Source organism: Phoca vitulina, unplaced genomic scaffold, assembly GCF_004348235.1.
Source record: "Phoca vitulina isolate PV1807 unplaced genomic scaffold, GSC_HSeal_1.0 scaffold30, whole genome shotgun sequence".
NCBI classification, from domain to species: Eukaryota; Metazoa; Chordata; class Mammalia; order Carnivora; family Phocidae; genus Phoca; species Phoca vitulina.
Genome location: NW_022589733.1, coordinates 1,297,296 through 1,319,202, shown reverse-complemented (window position 1 = coordinate 1,319,202; position 21,907 = coordinate 1,297,296). Strand labels below are relative to the sequence as shown.

The 21,907-nt window shown below is 34.8% G+C and overlaps 1 protein-coding gene across 4 annotated transcripts in view; it reads right to left on the bottom strand.

The window, feature by feature from the left end:
- The window catches only part of PHKB (phosphorylase kinase regulatory subunit beta), a 288,711-nt gene that overhangs the window by 198,117 nt on the left and 68,687 nt on the right, over positions 1 to 21,907 (bottom strand). For all 4 annotated transcript variants that reach the window (XM_032424177.1, XM_032424179.1, XM_032424180.1 and 1 more), the window contains 3 exons: positions 17,541 to 17,640; positions 12,073 to 12,180; positions 8,153 to 8,233 (listed from right to left, as the gene is read on the bottom strand). In XM_032424177.1, coding sequence (XP_032280068.1) covers positions 8,153 to 8,233; positions 12,073 to 12,180; positions 17,541 to 17,640 — 289 coding nt within the window. The remainder of the gene's footprint in view (positions 1 to 8,152; positions 8,234 to 12,072; positions 12,181 to 17,540; positions 17,641 to 21,907) is intronic.

Below are 21,907 nucleotides of genomic sequence, written 5' to 3'. Positions count from 1 at the left end.
GGCAGGGCAACTCTGCCCAAACAGGATTGCCTGAGTAACAGCACGGCAGGCCCCTCCCCCAGAAGACAGGCTGGGAAAACAAGAGGCCAGCAACCCTAAGGTCCCTAGAAAACAGGTGCATCTTGTTTGGGTTCTGGTCAATAATTTGGACTCTATACATACCCTCAACCACCCATCAACAGAATGACTAGGAGGAGGAACCCCCAAAATAGAAAAGACTCAGAGATTATGACTTATGCAGCAGATTTAAAAATGGATGCAGATATAACCAAGATGTCAGAGATGGAATTCAGGCTAGCAATTGTGAAGAAAATAGCTAGAATAGAGAAATTAATTAATGGCAACATAGAATCTCTAAGGGCAGAAATAAAAGGTGAATTGGCAGAACTTAAAAATGCTATCAATGAGATCCAATCTAATCTAGATAATCTAACAGCTAGGGTAAGTGAGGCAGAAGAAAGAATCAGTGACCTGGAAAGCAATTTAATAGATAAAGAGGGAAAAGAGGAGGCCAGGGAAAAACAACTCAGAATCCATGAAAATAGAATCAGAGAAATAAGTGACACCATGAAGCGCTCCAATGTCAGAATAACCGGAATCTTGGAGGGAGTGGAGAGAGACAGAGGACTAGAAGATGTATTTGAGCAAATCGTAGCTGAGAACTTCCCTAATCTGGGGAAAGAAACAAACATTCGTGTCCTAGAGGCAGAGAGGACCCCTCTGAAGATCAAGAAAAACAGGCCAATGCCCCAGTGTGTAGTAGTAAAACTCGCAAATCTTAGAACCAAGAAAACCATCTTAAGGGCATTTAGGGGGAAAAGATTCCTTACGTACAGAGGGAGGAACATCAGAATAACGTCAGACCTATCCACAGAGACCGGGCAAGCCAGAAAGGCCTGGCAAGACATATTCAGGGTACTAAACGAGAAGAACATGCAACCAAAAATACTATATCCGGCAAGGTTGTCATTCAGAATGGATGGAGAGATGCAGAGCTTCCAAGACCGGCAGAAACTGAAAGAATATGTGCCCACTAAGCCGGCCCTGCAGGAAATATTAAGGGGGGTTCTATAAAAGGAGAAAGACACCAAGAGTGATATACAACAGACATTTACAATCTATAGAAACAAGGACGTCACAGGCAAAATGATCACAATAAATTCGTATCTTTCAATAATCACTCTCAACGTGAATGGCCTAAATGCTCCCATAAAATGGCACAGGGTTGCAGATTGGATAAAAAGACAGGACCCATCCATATGCTGTCTACAAGAGACTCATTTTGAACCTAAAGATACATCCAGACTGAAAGTGAAGGGATGGAGATCCATCTTCCATGCCAGCGGACCTCAAAAGAAAGCTGGGGTAGCAATTCTTATATCAGACAAATTAGATTTTAAACTAAAGTCTGTAATTAGAGACACAGAAGGACACTATATCATTCTTAAAGGGTCTATCCAACAAGAAGATCTAACAATTGTAAATATCTAGGCCCCCAACATGGGAGCAGCCATCTACATAAGGCAACTGTTAACCAAAATAAAGAGTCATATTGATAATAATGCGTTAATTGTAGGAGACCTCAATACTCCACTCTCAGCAACAGACAGATCATCTAAGCAGAAAATTAACAAAGAAACAAGAGCTTTGAATGACACACTGGACCAGATGGGCCTCATAGATATATACAGAACATTCCACCCTAAAACAACAGAATACTCATTCTTCTCGAGCATACATGGAACTTTCTCCAGAATAGACCACATACTGGGTCACAAATCAGGTCTCAACAAATACCAAAAGACTGAGATTATTCCCTGCATAGTCTCAGACCACAATGCTTTAAAACTGGAACTCAATCACAAGAAAAAATTTGGCAGAAATTCAAACACTTGGAAGCTAAAGACCACTCCGCTCAAGAATGTTTGGGTTAACCAGGAAATCAAAGAACTTAAACAATTCATGGAAATCAATGAGAATGAAAACACATCGGTCCAAAACCTATCGGACACGGCAAAGGCGGTCCTAAGTGGGAAACACATAGCCATCCAAGCCTCACTCAAAAAAATAGAAAAATCCCGAATTCACCAACTAACTCTACACCTAAAAGAACTAGAGAAAAAGCAAGAAACGATGCCTAAGCCACGCATGAGAAGAGAAATAATTAAGATTAGAGCAGAGATCAATGAATTAGAAACCAGAAACACAGTAGATCAGATCAACGAAACTAGAAGTTGGTTCTTTGAAAGAATTAATAAGATTGATAAACCACTGTCCAGACTTATCCAAAAGAAAAGAGAAAGGACCCAAATTAATAAAATTATGAATGAACGGGGAGAGATCATGACTAACACCAAGGAAATAGAAACAATTATTAGAAATTATTACCAACAACTATATGCCAATAAACTGAGCAATCTGGATGAAATGGAGGCCTTCCTGGAAACCTATAAGCTGCCAAGACTGAAACAGGAAGAAACTGACAACCTGAATAGGCCAATAACCAGTAATGACATTGAAGCAGTGATCAAAAACCTCCCAAAAAACAAGAGTCCAGGACCTGATGGATTCCCTGGGGAATTCTACCAAACATTCAAAGAAGAAATAATACCTATTCTACTGAAGCTGTTTCAAAAAATAGAAACAGAAGGAAAACTTCCAAACTCATTCTATGAGGCCAGCATTACCTTAATCCCCAAACCATGCAAAGACCCCATCAAAAAGGAGAATTTCAGACCGACATCCCTGATGAATATGGATTCCAAAATCCTCAACAAAATCCTAACTAAGAGGACCCAACAATACATTGAAAGGATCATCCACCACGACCAAGTGGGATTTATTCCCGGGATGCAAGGGTGGTTCAACATTCGCAAATCAATCAATGTGATTGAACACATTAATAAGAGGAGGGAGAAAAACCATATGGTCCTCTCAATTGATGCAGAAAAAGCATTTGACAAAATACATCCTTTCCTGATTAAAACTTCAGAGTATAGGGATAGAGGGAACATTCCTCAAGTTCATAAAATCCATCTATGAAAAACCCACAGCGAACATCATCCTCAATGGGGAAAAGCTGAGAGCCTTTCCCTTAAGATCAGGAACACGTCAAGGATGCCCACTCTCGCCACTATTGTTCAACATAGTACTAGAAGTCCTAGCAACAGCAATCAGACAACAAAAAGAAATAAAGGGTAGTCAAATTGGCAAAGAAGAAGTCAAACTCTCTTTTCGCAAATGACATGATACTTTATGTGGAAAATCCAAAAGACTCCACCCCCAAATGACTAGAACTCATCCAGCAATTCAGTAATGTGGCAGGATACAGAATCAATGCACAGAAATCAGTTGCTTTTTTATACACTAACAACACAACTGTAGAAAGAGAAATTAGAGAAACGATTCCATTTACAGTAGCACCAAAAACCGTAAGATACCTCGGAATAAACCTAACCAAAGAGGTAAAGGATCTGTACTCTAGGAACTACAGAACGCTCATGAAAGAAATTGAAGAAGACACAAAAAGATGGAAAAATATTCCATGCTCATGGATTGGAAGAATAAACATTGCTAAAATGTCGATGCTACCCAGAGCAATCTATACCTTCAATGCCATCCTGATCAAAATTCCAATGACATTTTTCAAAGTGCTGGAACAAATAATCCTAAAATTTGTATGGAATCAGAAAAGACCCCGAATCGCCAAGGAAATGTTGAAAGAGAAAAACAAAGCTGGGGGCATCACGTTGCCCAATTTCAAGCTATATTACACAGCTGTGATCATCAAGACAGCATGGTACTGGCACAAAAACAGACATATAGACAAATGGAACAGAATAGAGAACCCAGATATGGACCCTCAACTCTACGGTCAAATAATCTTTGACAAAGCAGGAAAAAACATGCAATGGAAAAAAGACAGTCTCTTCAATAAATGGTGCTGGGAAAATTGGACAGCCACATGCAGAAGAATGAAACTCGACCATTCTCTAACACCATTCACAAAGGTAAACTCAAAGTGGATGAAAGACCTCAATGTGAGACAGGAATCCATCAAAATCCTAGAGGAGAACATAGGCAGTAACCTCTGCCTATGACATCGGCCACAGCAACTTCTTTCAAGATACATCTCCAAAAGCTAGTGAAACAAAAGCAAAAATGAACTTTTGGGATTTCATCAAGATAAAAAGCTTCTGCACAGCAAAGGAAACAGTCAACAAAACAAAGAGGCAACCCACAGAATGGGAGAAGATATTTGCAAATAACACTACAGATAAAGGGCTGGTATCCAAGATCTATAAAGAACTTCTCAAACTCAACACCCAAAAAACAAATAATCCAGTCAAAAAATGGGCAGAAGATATGAAAAGACACTTCTCTGAAGATGACATACAAATGGCTAACAGACACATGAAAAAATGTTCATCATCATTAGCCATCAGGGAAATTCAAATCAAATCCACACTGAGATACCACCTTACACCAGTTAGAATGGCAAAAATGGACAGGGAATGAACAAACGTTGGAGAGATTGTGGAGAAAGGGGAACCCTCTTACACTGTTGGTGGGAATGCAAGATGGTACAGCCACTTTGGAAAACAGTGTGGAGGTGCCTCAAAAATTTAAAAATAGAGCTACCCTATGACCCAGCAATTGCACTCCTGGGTATTTACCCCAAAGACACAGATGTAGTGAAAAGAAGGGCCATATACACCCCAATGTTCATAGCAGCAATGTCCGCAATAGCCAAACTGTGGAAAGAGCCGTGATGTCCTTCAACAAATGAATGGATAAAGAAGATGTGGTCCATATATACAATGGAATATTACTCAGCCATCAGAAAGGATGAATCCCCAACTTTTACATCAACAATGATGGGACTGGAGGAGATTATGCTAAGTGAAATAAGTCAAGCAGAGAAAGTCAATTATCATATGGTTTCACTTATTTGTGGAACATAAGGAATAGCATGGAGGACATTAGGAGAAGGAAGGGAAAAATGAAGGGGGGAGGAAATTGGAGGGAGAGATGAACTATTAGAGACTATGGACTCTGAGAAACAAACTGTGGATACTAGAGGGGATGGGGTGGGGGGATGGGTTAGCCCGGTGATGGGTATTAAGGAGGGCATGTACTGCATGGAGCACTGGGTTGTATACAAAAACAATGGAACGTGGATCACCACATCAAGGACTGATGATGTATTGTATGGTGACTAGCGTAACATAATAAAATTAAAAAAAAAAAAAAAAGACCATTGTCTAAGTGAGAGAGGGAAAAAAAAAATGTAAGAAGCAGTGAGATAAGGGTGTATAGACCTGCTCCAGTCATTGTGGGAAAGTTATCTTCTTTAGCTGTCATATGCTTCATTCCTGGAAATCCTCACTTCTGGGTCACCAGTTGGTGTGTAGGTCCAATAAAGTCTTGGTGTTTTCTTTAGATGTGATACGTGCATCCAAGAGCCCATGGATGGAATCTGGTAGCACAAAATTGGTTAACTGTATCTGATAGAGGTCTTTCTAATGGTGTTGAAAAGAGTTTTTCTTGAAGTATTTTTTTCTACTAGATGAAGTCCCAGGTTGCAAATTGTGATGTATAAGTTTTTTTTTCTTTTTTAATTTTATTTTATTTGTCGGTCACCCTGCAGTACATCATTGGTTTTTGATGTGGTGTTCCATGATTCATTGTTTGCATATAGCTTTTTTATCTCCCAACAGCATGTTGTGAAATTTGTTCTACCAAAGCATGGTTATTTTTAATAAAAGTAATTAGGCCTTTACAATATTAAAGTGTATCTAATATTAACAGAAAAAGAAAAAGAAAAAGAATTACGTCTTTTCATATGATGATTTTACATATATATTAAAATTTATTAAGATTTATTAAAAAATAAACCAAAGTGTGACAATATAATATGTATATTACATGTGTGTGTTGTGTGTGTGAGCTCTGTATTCTTTAATCCTAAAAAGATAAGGATTTGGGTAAATTAAAAATTTAACAGAAAAGAGAGAAAGAAATGAGTGGTATTCCCACTTCCTTCCCAGGTCTTTGGTTTGCCCTGAGATGTGATGTGGTTGGGAATAAAGAAAAGAGACAGGACTATGATCTTGCCATTCAGGGTATAAGGTATAATTAAAAAACGAAATCGTCCCAAGTCATATCAGCTGTCAAAGGATTCATTTCTCTGAAATACCTAGATAAAAGGACTTTCACTCCCTGAAAGATTCTATGCAGGCCCAATTACTGCTTCTCCATATAATTCCTGACACAGTATATAAAAAAAATCAAAGAAAAAGATAGTGAGCCCCAATAATACATTTTATTATTCTAGGATTTTAAGTGTACATTTAAAGGCCTATTGATATTAGCTACATAAAAATTTTATATCTACCAAATAAAAACTGTAAAGGTAAGAAAAAAAATCAACAAGAAAAAAAAAAGAAAATAAAGCTTAAGAAGAAAATACCAAACTTGCTTAAATATATTCAAATCATACAAAAAAAAGAATAGAAAGGTTAAAGCAGTATCACATTTTTGAAAACTGTCAGTTGACATCTGAAGATTTAAAATGAACTATAGTAGATATTCAGAAAGCAGAAAACAAAATGTTAAAAATTAAAAATGAAAATAAAATACCAAACAAAACAATGCTACCACTAACCAAGGCAATTTCACCACCATCAGTAACATTAATGGAAAGTCACTTGCAACTGTCAATGTTAGCTGTTGCTTAATACAATGGTTATCATACTATGTTGTGCTGGATACTTCTCCCAGTGCTTTGGAGTTTCTAAGAGAAGCAAAATGCGCTGGTTCTGGGAGTCTTCCTCTCCTTAGTCAGAGTTAAGTTTCTTCCATTTGTTTTATGCTTTAGGAAGCTGCTTAAATTGGTCTGAAATAGGAGTCTTCCACACCCTCCCCTACCCAAAATCTTTGAATACCACTACTTCACAATATTAGAAAAACAGAACTATTTGGATGAAATAAAAACATGTAATTCTTTGATGAATCAAACAGAAGAAACCATAAGTGCGTATTATTAATTTGTTCTTTACTGTTTATCTGCACATCTAAATAGACTTTACATGGGCGCCTGGGTGGCTCAGTCAGCTAAGCGCCTGCCTTCAGTTCAGAGCATGATCCCAGGGTCCTGGGATTGAGTCCCGCATCGGGCTCCCTGCTCAGCGGGGAGTCTGCTTCTCCTTCTCCCTCTGCCCCTCCCCCTACTTGTGCTCTCTCTCTCTCTCTCTCTCTCTCTCAAATAAATAAATAAAATCTTAAATATAAATAAATAGACTTTACTTACTATTGAAAAAGCACAACTGGAAGGATGTAAAAGACTGTAAACTACTAAAGGACAGGACTATATATACCAGTATCACAGCACCCTCACTACAGTCCAATGATGATCAGGTGTCAATTACATGATACATTTGTTCTCCCTGCATGGATCACAGGAGAGAAATAATAACAAGCATATATAGCATACCTACTCTTTGATGGAGTCTCATTAGGTGTACCATTTCAATCATAAAAACTTTTTGTTCTTACTGTGGCATATTTGGAAATGTGTCAGCATGTGTGTCTATGTGTCTGTTCAAGCATTAGTGCCTATGAAAGGAATGCTTCTCATCTTTGGGATATAAATTCTTTTCAGATTTCCTAATAAGAACATTGTATTTATGTTTTAAAAACATCAAGAGCCTTACTGAGGTCCCACAATAAAAATAATATGATAAAAGTATTCTTACTTTTAAAAGGATGGGTTATAAAAAAGCAATGATATACAAAAAAGACATAATAACTCTAAGAAAATCTGCAAATGCTATTTTACTTTCATTGTTACTAAAATTTTCTGAAAGTTATAAAGTTTTTATTTCATTCAGATCACCTGAAGCAGAGCTCTCATAGGTGTAAAGCCTTACAACCGGTCATATATCCCATTCATTTTTAAAGTGCTTTGTACTTTAATATAAAGCACACTTTGCACTTTAATATAAAGATTCTTGCTCCAACATCCAAAATCCAGTATCTGATTATATGAATAAGCCATTTTCATAAAACTAAAACTAAGTTTTAAAAAGTAAAGGAAAAAAAATATTCTCAGAGATGAAATTTAGTACTAGAAAATTTGGGCGATTCATACCTCATCAGTGTTATAGATAATCTGGAGTCCTGAAGAAATCATTTCCACAAGGTAAAGGAGATAGAGTGATACTGCATTTATCTAAAAACAAACAACATTAAAAGGTTAAAGGAAATAACAAATAAGAGCTAAAATTAAAAGTCATTTGCTCTAACAGTGGCAAATAAAAACTATTGCCTTTCCTATTGTGAAATAAAGGAGCTGAGTATTTAGCTCATCATAAAATCCTAGCTTTGAATATAAAACTCTAAAATCCTCAAACTCACTGTAATGGTTAATACCTGATTAGGGAAATGGCTGCAAATAGAACTGTCAGCAACTGTTTCTGTAACATTTGTTTTCTATGATTTATTTTCAAATTCTGGATCTAAAGTACTCTACTTTGAAGTAGTTTTGCCCCACAGGCAGCTATATAATGTCAATTCATCTCAAATGTATGTAAATGAAAGTTATTTGGCAAGTAAGACATTAGGACTTTGCTAGAACACCACAAACAATAGGCAGTGCGTCTTGAAAACAGTATTATTCTCAGAGAATGCAAAATTTATGTAAGCAACTGCAGGGACATATTAATTTTAATCAATGGTATAGCATATAAAATATATTTATGAACAAATGAGTTTTATAAGCAAATGAGTCACTTTTTCTTTTAGTTTGTCTATTAAAGATCGACATTATATGATATAAACAAAAAAAAAAATGAAGACAATAATGTCCACTTTAACAAAAAAAGATTCTCACAGAAGCCTAAATGGGATGTATAAATTGTGTTAAGTAAATAAGTAGTGAAAGATAAATACTACACCATAGACAAACCTTGAATATGCTAAATGACTAAAGCCAGTCACAAAAAACCATATATTGTATGATTCCATGTATATGAAATTTACAGAATAGGAATATTCATAAAGATGGCAAGGAGACTGGTGATCGCATAGAGCAGGGGGCTTTCAAGGAGATGGGGAATGACTGTTAATGAAGACAGATTTCTGCGTTTTTTTTTTAAGATTTTATTTATTTGACAGAGAGAGAGAGACAGCGAGAGAGGGAACACAAGCAGGGGAAGTGGGAGAGGGAGAAGCAGGCTTCCCGCTGAGCAGGGAGCCCGATGCGGGGCTCGATCCCAGGACGCTGGATTCATGACCCAAGCCGAAGGCAGACGCTTAACCGACTGAGCTACCCAGGCGCCCCTGAGCACAGATTTCTTTATGGGGTAATGAAAATGTTCTGAAATTAACTATGATAGTGGTTGCACAACTCTGTGAATATAATAAAAACCACTGAATTATACACTTTCAATAGGGGAATTGTATGTTTTGTTAATTACAGCTCAATAAAGCTGTTACACAAAAAATAAATACACAGGAAGCAGGTTAAAATTTTTCATTTAGGTAGGAAAATGATAATTTAAGATCAACTAGGAAGCACAATGTAATTTTTTCCTGGTGTAATTCTAACCCTCTAATAGCCTTGGTGGCTCATGTCTTTCCTGACTCTCTTCCAATCCTTACTGAGTAACGGACAAAAAGTGGGGGCAGAAAATTATTTGTGTCTCAGGAGGACTTGGACAAAGTGTCCCTGTGCTACCAGGTGTGTTGGATATTTTGCCTAATCATCTTTGCCTTAGATATCTTTGCCACAAGCACTTAACCACAAACATTTTCAGTGTGTAATTTTCTCCACATCACCAACTGGCCATAAGGCAATTTTGTCATAAAAGATAAAAAAAAAAAAAACTGGCTGACAGTTTGATTTGACAGTTTGGATTCATTTCTCCATTAATGTGAAACTCCCACTTTTATATTATGTAAATCTTATATTTTTATAAGTATCTTTTCATAATTCATACTTTCTATATTATATTAAATCTTAGCCCTCATAATGGTCTATACAATGATGCAGATGTTTGAACCCACATTTCCCACAGAACTATGGAGTGTCTATGAACAGATATGTGACAATATGCCAAGAACAAACAAACAAACAACAGTGTAGATGGCATGCACAACGCAATGCAAAGTTCAGTTACAAATATGCATCCTAGTATTTGGAAAGTGATACCCCTCTTAATGAAGGAAGAAATATTAGTGAAAAAAGAAAAAGTGTAATGTCAAATGACGAGACAAATCAACAAGCAAAAAAGAAAAATGTATTACTCTGAACCAAAGACTTTGAAAACAAATGGTTAGGTAAAAACCAAAAAATAAAATCAGTTATTTGCACAATATTGCCATGAATTTACACACACTTTAAATGTATTTAGTGTTCTGTATTTCACAATAAAGTCTTTTTAATTTTGTCATTCATTTTTCATGTTATATTATATCCTTTTTAATGTCCCTCTTTTATTTTTTGTGATTTTATCTTTCAAAGCAAAACTGCCTTACAGCCAATTAGTTATGCGGTGAAAATACATGCAGTGAAAATTCTTGCAGCAAAGATGTGTACTGCAAAACTACCTAACACCGCCGCCAGGGCCTGGCAGTGCTGGTGGCTCTCTCAGGAAGCAGAGCTGTCTTGGATGCCTCCTGACTTCTCAGCATTCAAAGTCCAGTGGGTGTCAGGGTCTTGTCAAGGTCCAAGTGAGCCAGACACAAAGATACAGGATTCTGGTTTTAGGTTTTTTTAGACTGACATAAACTTTTGAGTGACCCTTCTCAGAACATGGTAGAGAAGAGCTTCAAACCATTGCCAGGCTCACCCAAATATTTTCTTACAACACTGACACTGGCCTGTCAGAAATGACTTCAAAGAAATGTCACTGCTATGGACAGCCATTTATAGCTACACCTCCAAGAGCCCTCTGCTCTGACTTGAGGGATGCTTCTGTGAGAAAGTATCATTAAGTGGCAAATTGTACAGAAACAGCCAAATAACAGCTCGACCAGCATTTATTTAAAACCTACTATGAGGCAGGCACTAAGCTTAAATTCCAGGATACAAAAATTTAAATAAGCTGTTATCTTCTGAAAACCCTATTTCAAACAGTAAACATATTTGTCAAAGCAAAAGGTACATAAAACCTAATTATGTTATAATTATAAGGAGAAGGGTGAGCAACTACATATTCATATATACTAATTTTCCAAGGAACTGGCTACAAATAAGTGTAAGAGTTTCTGCTGCATAGAAATGGGGACGCTGTACTTTCTATGACTGGAGGAGTCATACTAAAGTAAGACATTTCAGGTCTCTAGAGAGAGAGGGACTATAAAAAGGACATACTCTTATTTTAGTAAAGAATATATGAAGAATAAGTATTCTGTCCTAAAGATAGCAGAACCAAATGATGAGCAGGAAGAAAACTCATTAAATAGCATATATAATATCTGTATCCTAAAAACAAGGCAACAGGATGTCCATCTAAAAGCAATACACGGATATAAGAGAAAAAGAAGTGAAAACAAAACATAAAATCCTACAGTCATTCTTAACCCAGGTATAAAATTTAATATAATATATAGACTCCAGAAATGCCTTTTGGAATTACATTTTAATGGTATGTTTATAGCTTTGTTGAAGGTTGATATATCAAAACTGAACTGTCATGTATCAAAAATTTCTGATTTGCAGCTATATCACTGCCAACTGTCTTTTATTCCGTAGTTCCTAAGTGTTGAAATTCTTCTAAATTTGATAGTAAGTACAAGCTTCTTTGAGATAGGAATGATATTATAAACCATCCAGTTGCTCTTTTCTGCTTGCAGATCAAGACCTCTCAGTCTGATTTGATGCTCAATCACAAGAACTAACTCAGCCCTGGTGGCTACCCTTTCACTTCCTCATTTTAGGGTTGGTTTTCTACTTCTGTTTTGAACAATTTATGAAATCTACTTTATAAAACTTTTAAATAGCCCCAAGTCTTCTATGATACAGAGTATGCACAGAGAAGAAGAAAACTTATAGTATTCTCCTTTTACCTGAAGATGACCATATTCCTCATAGGAGAGAACCTCATCTCCCGTGTGCACATTGAAAACAGAGTGAAGACAGGTTGCTGGGCGTGGGTCCTGCTTAAACTGCTGGACCTAGAATCAAACACAGAATTCAAATAGTACTACTAACTCACATTATCATCCAACTTTAGAGATTATATTTTTCTGAAACCTTTAATGAGAAAACCTCTAGCATCAAGGCAAAGTACAGAGCAAAGCAGATATGTTACTTTTTCTAAAGAAACAAAACACCGACAAAACTCATATAACTACTAACTTAATAGTTAACATGACTGTTGAATATTTAATTGATGTTTCAAAAATAGCAAATCAAGTATAATAGGGAGCTTGTGAATATGGTAGCAACAGCTTTTGCAATTGTTTTATATTCATTTTATTTTAGTGTCAACTAATAGTTTACTCTGTGGAACAGGATTTCAGGGATTACATCCCACTGTACTGCCATTTGGAAATGCTTCCATTGACTCTCAGTGAAAAAGACCTCATTCTAATTCAGTTAAGTGTTCAAAACTTCAAATGCTATTTCTTTCTCTAAGGATCACAAATTGTAACCTATGTTCCTATCAACAGGTCTTCATTTCCTTTGCCACATATACTCTCCTTACCAAGGCACAAATTCCAAGAGAACATAGGACATACTTGTACTTATTAACTGCATATAAAGTTTGACCATTTTAGAATACTAAGTAAATACTAAGTGATCTAACAAAGTCCAAGAACCAAAAAAAGAAATCCATCTCCTTTTTCAGGGCCTGTTCAATTCAATTTGGTGAATATTTACTGATATCAATCATATGTCAAGTACTGTACTAGCCCCTGGAAGTATGAGATGAATAAAAACAGAAAATGAATACAATAACACATAGCTATATGTAAATGGAATAATTTTTTTCTTCCTTTGAAAATATATAAGTGATGATAATATCTGCGACATTATGATCTTGCATTGTTTCACTTGGCTAATGAAGCACATAGAACCATATTCTTTTCCTCACCTTCAAATTTCTTCTCATCCTTAAAATTCTATCTCCCAAAAACACCTTCTTTTATAAAGTCCTTTCTGAACTATTCCTTAAATTCCTTCCTCTGGAGTCCACATCAGGGTGCTTATCCTTCAATAACTTCTTTTCTTTTTATTAGTTGTCTGTGTCTCTCATTATCTTATAAACTTCTAGAAGTTACACTATCCCAATATGGTAGCCACTAACTACAGACAACTAACTAAATTACAATTAAACAAAGTTCAGAAATTCAGTCCCTCAGTCACACTGACTATATATCAAATACTCAGTAGCCATATGTGACTAGTGGCTTCTGCATTGTTCAACACATTAATGCAGAACATTTCTATCATCACAGAAAGTTCATTGGACAGTGCTATGCTAGAGGGCTAATACACCTTTGCACCCCTCCCCACCCCCAAGGGACCTGCAAATACCCCACAAACAAATACATAGTCCTTCCTATCATTCAAGTCAACAAAATGAAAGCTAGGCCCTACCAGTAGATAATCAGAAATGAGAGGATAAGGATCAAGGTAGGGATGTATATCTTCTATGTATACAGTGACCAAGCCATCGAGTATTAACTCAGAGAAGGTGAGAAGGTTATTCCTTCTCAATATCTGAAACTGCAGCCACAGTCTTAGACGACACAACTAGAAATCAATGTGGTCACTCCTTTCACACTATTATCTCAAGGTGTTGTCTGGGCTCTGAGACAAAAATATGGTTAAGTTAAAATACATTCTGCCTATTTGATAAAGATCTAAAAGGATAAGGTTTTATCAGTTTAATAAAGTTATTGCTACAGTTGACAATGCAGTGTTTGTCATTTGTCTTCAAGACACACAAGTACCCAGCATGAGAATTTATATTCAATTGTGCCAGGGGAAAAGCAACTATTAAATGATTAAAGATACTCAAATGGGAAATTATGTAACTATGCTTTGAGTCTTATAGCTGTTAAAAGACAAATAATATAAAATTTCAGAAAAAAATAAGACCCAAACTATAGAAGTTTTAAAAATTAATGGGGCATATTGTATGTGAATTATAGACGACCACTATTCTTGAAATCAGTCAAATATAAGGGGACATCAATCAGTATTTTATATGTCTGGCATCTGGCAAATAAAAATAATGATTAAAGCAAAATTTTCTAGACCAAAAAAAAAAAATCTAGAATAATGTTTTCTCTGCTTGCATTTTATTTAGATTTTTTCCTGGAAACTTAAATTTTTATGAATAAACAGCTTATCATTTAGGAAAAGGTGAGAATTTTATCATCCATTCTTAATTTATAACCTAACATAACATATAGGTATGAAAAATCATCTCATAAGGGAATGCTGGAAGAATAAATTTTATAAAATTTTAATGATTTATCATGAACTAGAAACTACTCAGTAACATTTTAGATGAATAAATTTTTTATGTAGATAGCTAGGGACAGCAACATTCATAGTCCATTATAAAGGAAATCTGTGCCTTCCAAACTACTAAATGCACATTAAATTTATTTTGAAAAATTCTGAATTCTTCTCCTTAGGGAGTATTAGAAAATAGAGTAAATGAGAGAATAGGTATATGAACATTTAGAGGTAAAAAAAAAAAAAAAAACCATAATATGAATAAGTGGCAAGACAATAATAGAAATCAGATTGCTCTACACTCTGCTAATCAAGGATAACTCTATCCACTCAAATGTATAACGAATTAAAATATCTCTTTTATAAAGTATTTTCAAAAAAATATGTCAAGAAGCAAGTCATGATTTTACTTCAGAAGACAAAGAAGATGAACCTTAGGGTCAAACAGCAAATGATTACTACAAATATGCTTCACTTTAGTTTTAAGAAAAGGGCAAAAGATATATATTTCATATTTTAAAATACGGTAACATTCCCTACTGCTGTAGAATCATGAAGGAAATTGTGAGCATCAACGAGGTGAAGGTTTGGTAGGAGGCAGTGAGCTGGATGTGTGTGGTTAAATCTAATCTCAGAGTCCTTCCCTCACAGTCATATGTGAATTATAATATCCTCCATTCCTACTCTAGAAAGTTATGGGGATCAAGAAAGATTACAGGGGTGCCTGGGTGGCTCAGTCAGTTAAGTGTCCTACTCTTGATTTCAGCTCAGGTCATGATCTCAGGGTTGTGAGATCAAACCCCGTGTCAGGCTCCAAGCTAGGCAGCCCTGCTTAAGATTCTCTCTCTTCTCCCTCCCTCTGAACTCCCCACCAAATCACACACATGTGCATGCACTCTTTCTAACAACAACAACAAAAAAAGATCACAATAAAAACTGCTTTAAAATCTGTAAAACCCTATAATTTGTGGTATGCATAAATAGCTAATCCTAATATAATCCATACCTTCTTACAACTCACTTATTTTAATTGTCTAGCCTCATAACTACATAAAGGAAAGAAATGCTAATCCTTTATAATTTAAGAAATTCAAGACATCTTAAGTCCCATTCAAGATGTATTCAAAGAAAACATAATTGTGAAGATTGGCCAGAGAAAGACAAATACCATATGATCTCACTCACACGTGGAATTTAAGAAAAAAAAAAAAAAAACAGATGAGCATATGGAAAGGGGAAAAAGAAAAAAAGGAGAAAGGGAAACAAGCCATAAGTAACTCTTCATGACAAAGAACAAACTGAGGGTTTATGGAGGGAGGTGGGGGATGGGCTAGATGGGTGATGGGTATTAAGGAGGGCACATGTTGTGATGAGCACTGGGTGTTGTATGTAAGTGATGAATCACTGAATTCTACTCCAGAAACCAATATTGTACTGTATGTTAACTAACAAAATTTAAATTAAAAAAAAAATTGTTAAGACTGGTTAGTAAGGTTGAGTGATTATTTAGAAAGGGATATTAACAATTGGTTAAATAAGCCACAAGGAACTTTTTGTATCATCATTTCCTTCCTTTTGATAAACAATTTTACTAATTAAGTCTGTCAGCTTATTTAGTAAACATGAATTCATGGCTCTCACAATGCTTCCTTAAGAGAAAAGTTAATTGACAGACATTAGGCGTTCATGAAATAATAAATGTGAAATAAACAGTAAACTTCTCACAGTAAAATTCTCAGGAAAAAAAAATTTAATCACAATTACTTCAAATATATGACATACTAGTTTAATTCAAGTATACCAATATGACATTATTTCAACAAATGAAAAACCTATATAATAATAATATAATAAAATTATAAAATAATCTTTATAATTTGCAAATAATGATTTGCAAAGTCAAATCTCAGCAGGCATCTATAGGTTTGTTACATTTCTGGTGAACAAATCTACTTTTTCCGCCAAGTAACCCTTTCTTGTTGCCACATTCTAAGGGCAAAATATAATTTTTTTTTTTTAGCTTTGACTTCAGATACAGATCTTAAGAAGAAAATGTATGATCACAAAAATTTAATGTAATAATCACAAGATAAAAACATACAAAATATTAAGTGATCAAACCTCATGCATAATTACTGATTTGCATCTTTGCTCATGAATCATCAAACATGGGGGTGCTCTTGGGGACCTATGATACACTCACTGATGTATATGGACACTTAATATATTAGGACCTGGGGACACAGGGATGTAGGTAAGTTGGAGAAATATCACATTATATTTGCATAGAGTTTTACAGTTTTCATTATGTATATTATTTTAATAAAATACATAATAATTGCTGATTATTATGTATATTATTTTAATTTCCACAATAACCCTGTAAAATACGCTATTTTCTAAGCCAATAATTCCTGTCCTTTCTACATGTAAATGATGAAGTATTTTTAAGCTGAAGTTCAGGGACACCTGGGTGGCTCAGTTAGTTAAGCAGCTGCCTTTGGCTCAGGCCATGATCCCAGGGTCTGGGGATCCAGTCCTTTATCTGGCTCCTTGCTCGGTGGGGAGCCTGCTTCTCCCTCTGCCTGCCATTCCCCCTGCTTGTGAGCAAGCATGCTTGCTCTCTCTCTCTGACAAATAAATAAAATCTAAAAGATAAATAAAAAATAAATAAAAATAAACTGAAGTTCACTTAAGTCAGGGCAATCACATGTGCAAAAGGAATTTTGATAAGGATTTTCTTAAACAATATAATATTCATTAGAATTATGGATATTGTAAGGTTCCTGAGAAACTGAGTCTTTATCAAGCAAACACCAGATGCAAAATTCAAGCCTAAATAACAATTCTCAATCACCTCTCGCTTAAGGTGTTTCTTCAATTTCAGTATTTCAAACCCTGGCCTGGTAAGGTAGAGGCTGTTTTAACCTATCTAGACAGCCCTAGGATGTGGCTTTACCTTTTGAAAGTACATTCTTCTTCAGAAGATGCTATTGCTATACTGGTTAAATTAATCCTTCAGAATGATGTGAGAATTCCAGTCCACACTACAGTGTTTTACCTTATCGGCCTGACGCATATAGCAGTAGAGAATTCCTCTCATACATTTTATAGCGGAGTGCTCCAGCTCATGGGTCCTTCCCTTGTCATCATCAATGCGCCTGGGTGAGAGAGATAACTCATGAAACAAATTGGAAATGCATTTGAAAAGGAAGCAGAGCTTTCGGTAATTAAGTATTTAACTATCTGACTAATCCTATGTTCTGGCGACATCTACTAATTTTGTAACAGTGAAACTCCATTTTCCCAGCAGATGCAGAAATGCTGCAATAAAAAAAAAATCCTATGATGAAACTTGTGTTGCTTTCTCCTTCTTTTAAGGAAGTAAGCCAATTGCTTCAGAAATAGCATACAATATTTCTACACTGACTTGGCTGAAACTTAAAGGATATCCTATATTGGAAAAATCTACCAAAAGATTTTTTAATTTGCTGTTACAGAGTAGAGGCAATTTTTAGTATCAATCCCTTTAGGTTATGCAATGCCCACTTGGATTCGAGGCAACACAGATTAAGGTAGGCACATGCCTTCTTTGCTCTACCATGTGATTAATAATGTCAGGGTGGGCACTTTAGTCAAGGATGTCTTCAAATAAACACACATCCAGTATGACACATGATGTATTTGGGCACAGTTTTATACTCTTGGGTCTTAGTTTAAAATCAATCAACCATTGTTTATATTGTTTGCTTTTAAAAAGAAAAAAAACAGCTAAAATCTAACTATTAAGCGAGGTTTAGATGTTCTTCTGTCTTTAAGTTCATTTTTCACCACAGATCAATAAGTAATGAGATTAACCCACTATGCAATTGAAAGTAACTTATTCATTGTTTCACTAAATCTTAATGGAAATATCTGGCAATCATCCACACTTGATAAAAAGCATCACCTGTCTCCTTAAAAAGTATACTACAATTAACTCCTCTTCCAACTGCAGACCAGTACTAGAAGGAATAATGATCATTTTAACATAGCACTGTCAATGTCAGACAAAAGCAAGTTGTCATTAGAACATTATTCCTCCCTTCATATGCAGGCACTACAGTACAACTACCAATATTTTGCTCTATGCTGTATTTTTCTGTCTGATGAGCTGCACAAGTGTTTTAATAGAGGCAAATTATGACATAGGTAACAGTGGACCAGGCATTGATACATGAAGGAAACAGCACACTTTGGGTAGAATGAGCTCAATGAAATCTGATTCCAAATCCTACCTCATCTAAAAACAAAAACAAAAACAAAAAAAATCAAATTTTTCCAAAACTGTCTTTAAAATAATTCTGTGCCCTAATTTCAACAAGCATTTAACCAAACAAAAATATTCCAGAATAAATCACCCACTATAAAGAGTTCTTCTATTGTAATGAAGTTCTCCTATTTCTCCGTTCTTCTACAAATAAAATAGAAACCAGAAGAATATTTCTCTTCTGAGAAAGTAAAAGAAGAGTTGCATGTGAGTAGAAACATTTAGGCCACCAATCTATATATATTACCTTTTCAAAGATGTAAAGTGAATCTGATGACCCAAAATAATTCCTCTATTTTCCACCAGGATCTGGCAATATTCTACTCTCTTTAACAACCTCTGTGGATGTCAACTCAAGTTTTAATATGATCTGAAGAATACTTTTAACTTTAAAAAAATGAATAAATGAAAGAACTTTAAATTTAATCTGTGAATTTATTGATCACAAGTTATGTGAGTGTTGATCAGATATTTCTACAATATGAAGTCTTGCTATTATATCTAAACTACAATTTTATACTTATAAATACAAACCAGTGAAGAAACCAGACACTTGAATCCTATCATTAGTGCATTATTTCCCTATAAACAAGCTTAAATGAAAATAAAATCAATATTGTATGGTAGAAATAGTCATGAGACCTGATTGTTTACCAAAACTAGCTAGGGCCACCTATTATACTCAACTCCTAAAACAGCTGTAAATCTGACACTAAAAGGAAATAGGCTGATTTCCTGTAGGAAGTCTACTCTCTCTCTCGGACAGTGCTACAAAGATATCTCCTCAATGTCTGCTGTTCATTCTCATTTTTCCAAGATATATATATAGATAGATATAGATATAGATATAGATATAGATATTTAGACAGTCGACACAAACTCTTTCAAGTCAATACTCTTTTCAAAAAATCACTTACTCTTCTCAAATATAAAAAGTAAAGAAAACTAAATTCCATATTTGAACCCTAATTTAAAGTCATATTTTTTCTAGAAATTATATTAGAAACAAAAAATGAAAAAAACACTACATAATACCTTTTAATATAGCATAAAGTATAAAATTGAAATTCATTTAACAGATTTTGTGTAACTGAATATGTTCAGAAGCAGTTTTAAACTGAACTATGTAAACAAAAATATAAATATATATAATGAAACTAATTATAACTAACAATAAAATATAAATATGTATAATTATATTAATTACAATAAATATATAGTTATATAATTTAATATAGTTATAATTTTAAATAGTGGTACATTGGGAACTGCAACATGATATATAAATATTTTATTATTTTTTTAATTTTTTAAATTAATAAATTAATTTTGAGAGACAGCAAGAGCATGAGCGGGAGGGGCAGAAGGAGAGGGAGAGAGAATCCCAAGCAGACTCGACACCGAGTGCAGAGCCAGATACAGGGCTCAATCCCAGGACCCTGTGATCACGACCAAAGCCAAAACCAAGAGTCAGGCGCTTAACCAACTGCACCACCCAGGCGCCCCTATAAATGACATTTTAAAAAGTCAAACACGTTAGTCAGTTTTTCTTCCCTCCTTGAAAATAAAACAAAATTATAAAGTAGAACTGAAATATTATATCCAAAAAAACTATTTCAGGGTCCTGGGATCGAGCCCCGCATCAGGCTTCCTGTTCAGCCAGGAGCCTCCTTCTCCCTCTCCCCCTGCTTGTGTTCCCTCTCTCGCTGTGTTTGTCATATAGATAAATAAAATCTTTAAAAAAAAAAAAACTATTTCAAAGCGTATTTTTGCAAAGAAATAACCTCATTGTCTCTAATACTAAAATATTGACTATCTAATTAATTAAATAACACCAAATTATACTCTTACATGCGTATAAAATATAAATGTGCATAAAATCTTTTTAAGCCCTCAGTACACACATACACAAATCCAAACATGTGAGGTTTCATGAGATTGTTAATAAGACTGAAACCAATGCAATGAGAAAAATCAAATTACTCACAATTTCTAAAAATTAAAAATTTTATACTATGCATTCATTAACAAAAAGAGATACATATAAGTTTCTGAAGATAAAACATTGACAGCTCAATTTCTCAGGAATTCTCCCTAATGTAACCTGTATGACTTCATTGCCATTAACAAGTAGAATTAGAAACAAAACTTCTATTAATTTTACATGGAAATTCTCTAAACAAATCCTCACGACTTAATATTGCAAAAGTAAGAAGGGCTTTAATAATTCTGTGATAAATACGCATGCATTTCTCCAAAAGAGAAACAATTCACTTGCTAGTAATTCAAAAAATGTAATGCTTTATATGCATAAAAAGATAAATTATCCAGGGAGTTAGTACATACACAGTATGCCTACAAAGAAAGGACCTGAAATTCTCTATGAAATGTTTGAAGCTTTCTGGGAAAAGGCCTATCTACTTATATTTTTTAAAGCAAAATTCCCCCAAAATTTTATTTAGAAAAATTTCAGGTCTATAAAAAAACTAAAAGGATGTTACAATGAATAAACATTTTAACCTTCATCTGGATTACCCAGTTACTAAAATTAGCTTGCATTCTCCATAATTTATTTTCTGTACTTTTTGAAAGGAAACTACAAAAATCATCACCCTTATACATTTCAAAAATATGTCTTAAAAACAAGGACATTCCCCTATACAACAATGTTATTATTACACCCAAAGAATTTAATACTGATGCTAAATAATCTAATATATACACTACAACAAATTTATCCAATTATACTCAAAATATACCTTTTAGGATTTATTTTTAATGTATGATCCAATCAAGGATTGGATTTGAGTATCGTTTATTTTTGGTTGACTAATTTAATATTTTATTTCTTTTTTCTTTTTTTAAATGAAGTATAACTAACATACAGTGTTACATTAGTTTCAGGTGTACAATATAATGATTCAACAACAAATGTTACTCAGTGCTCATCAAGATAATGTACTCTTGGTCTCCTTTATCTATTCCACCCATCTGGCAACCACCAGTTTGTTATCTGCATTTAAAAGTATGTCTCTTCTGGGGCGCCTGGGAGGCTCAGTTGGTTAAGCAACTGCCTTCGGCTCAGGACAAGCTCCCAAGGTCCTGGGATAGAGCTCCAT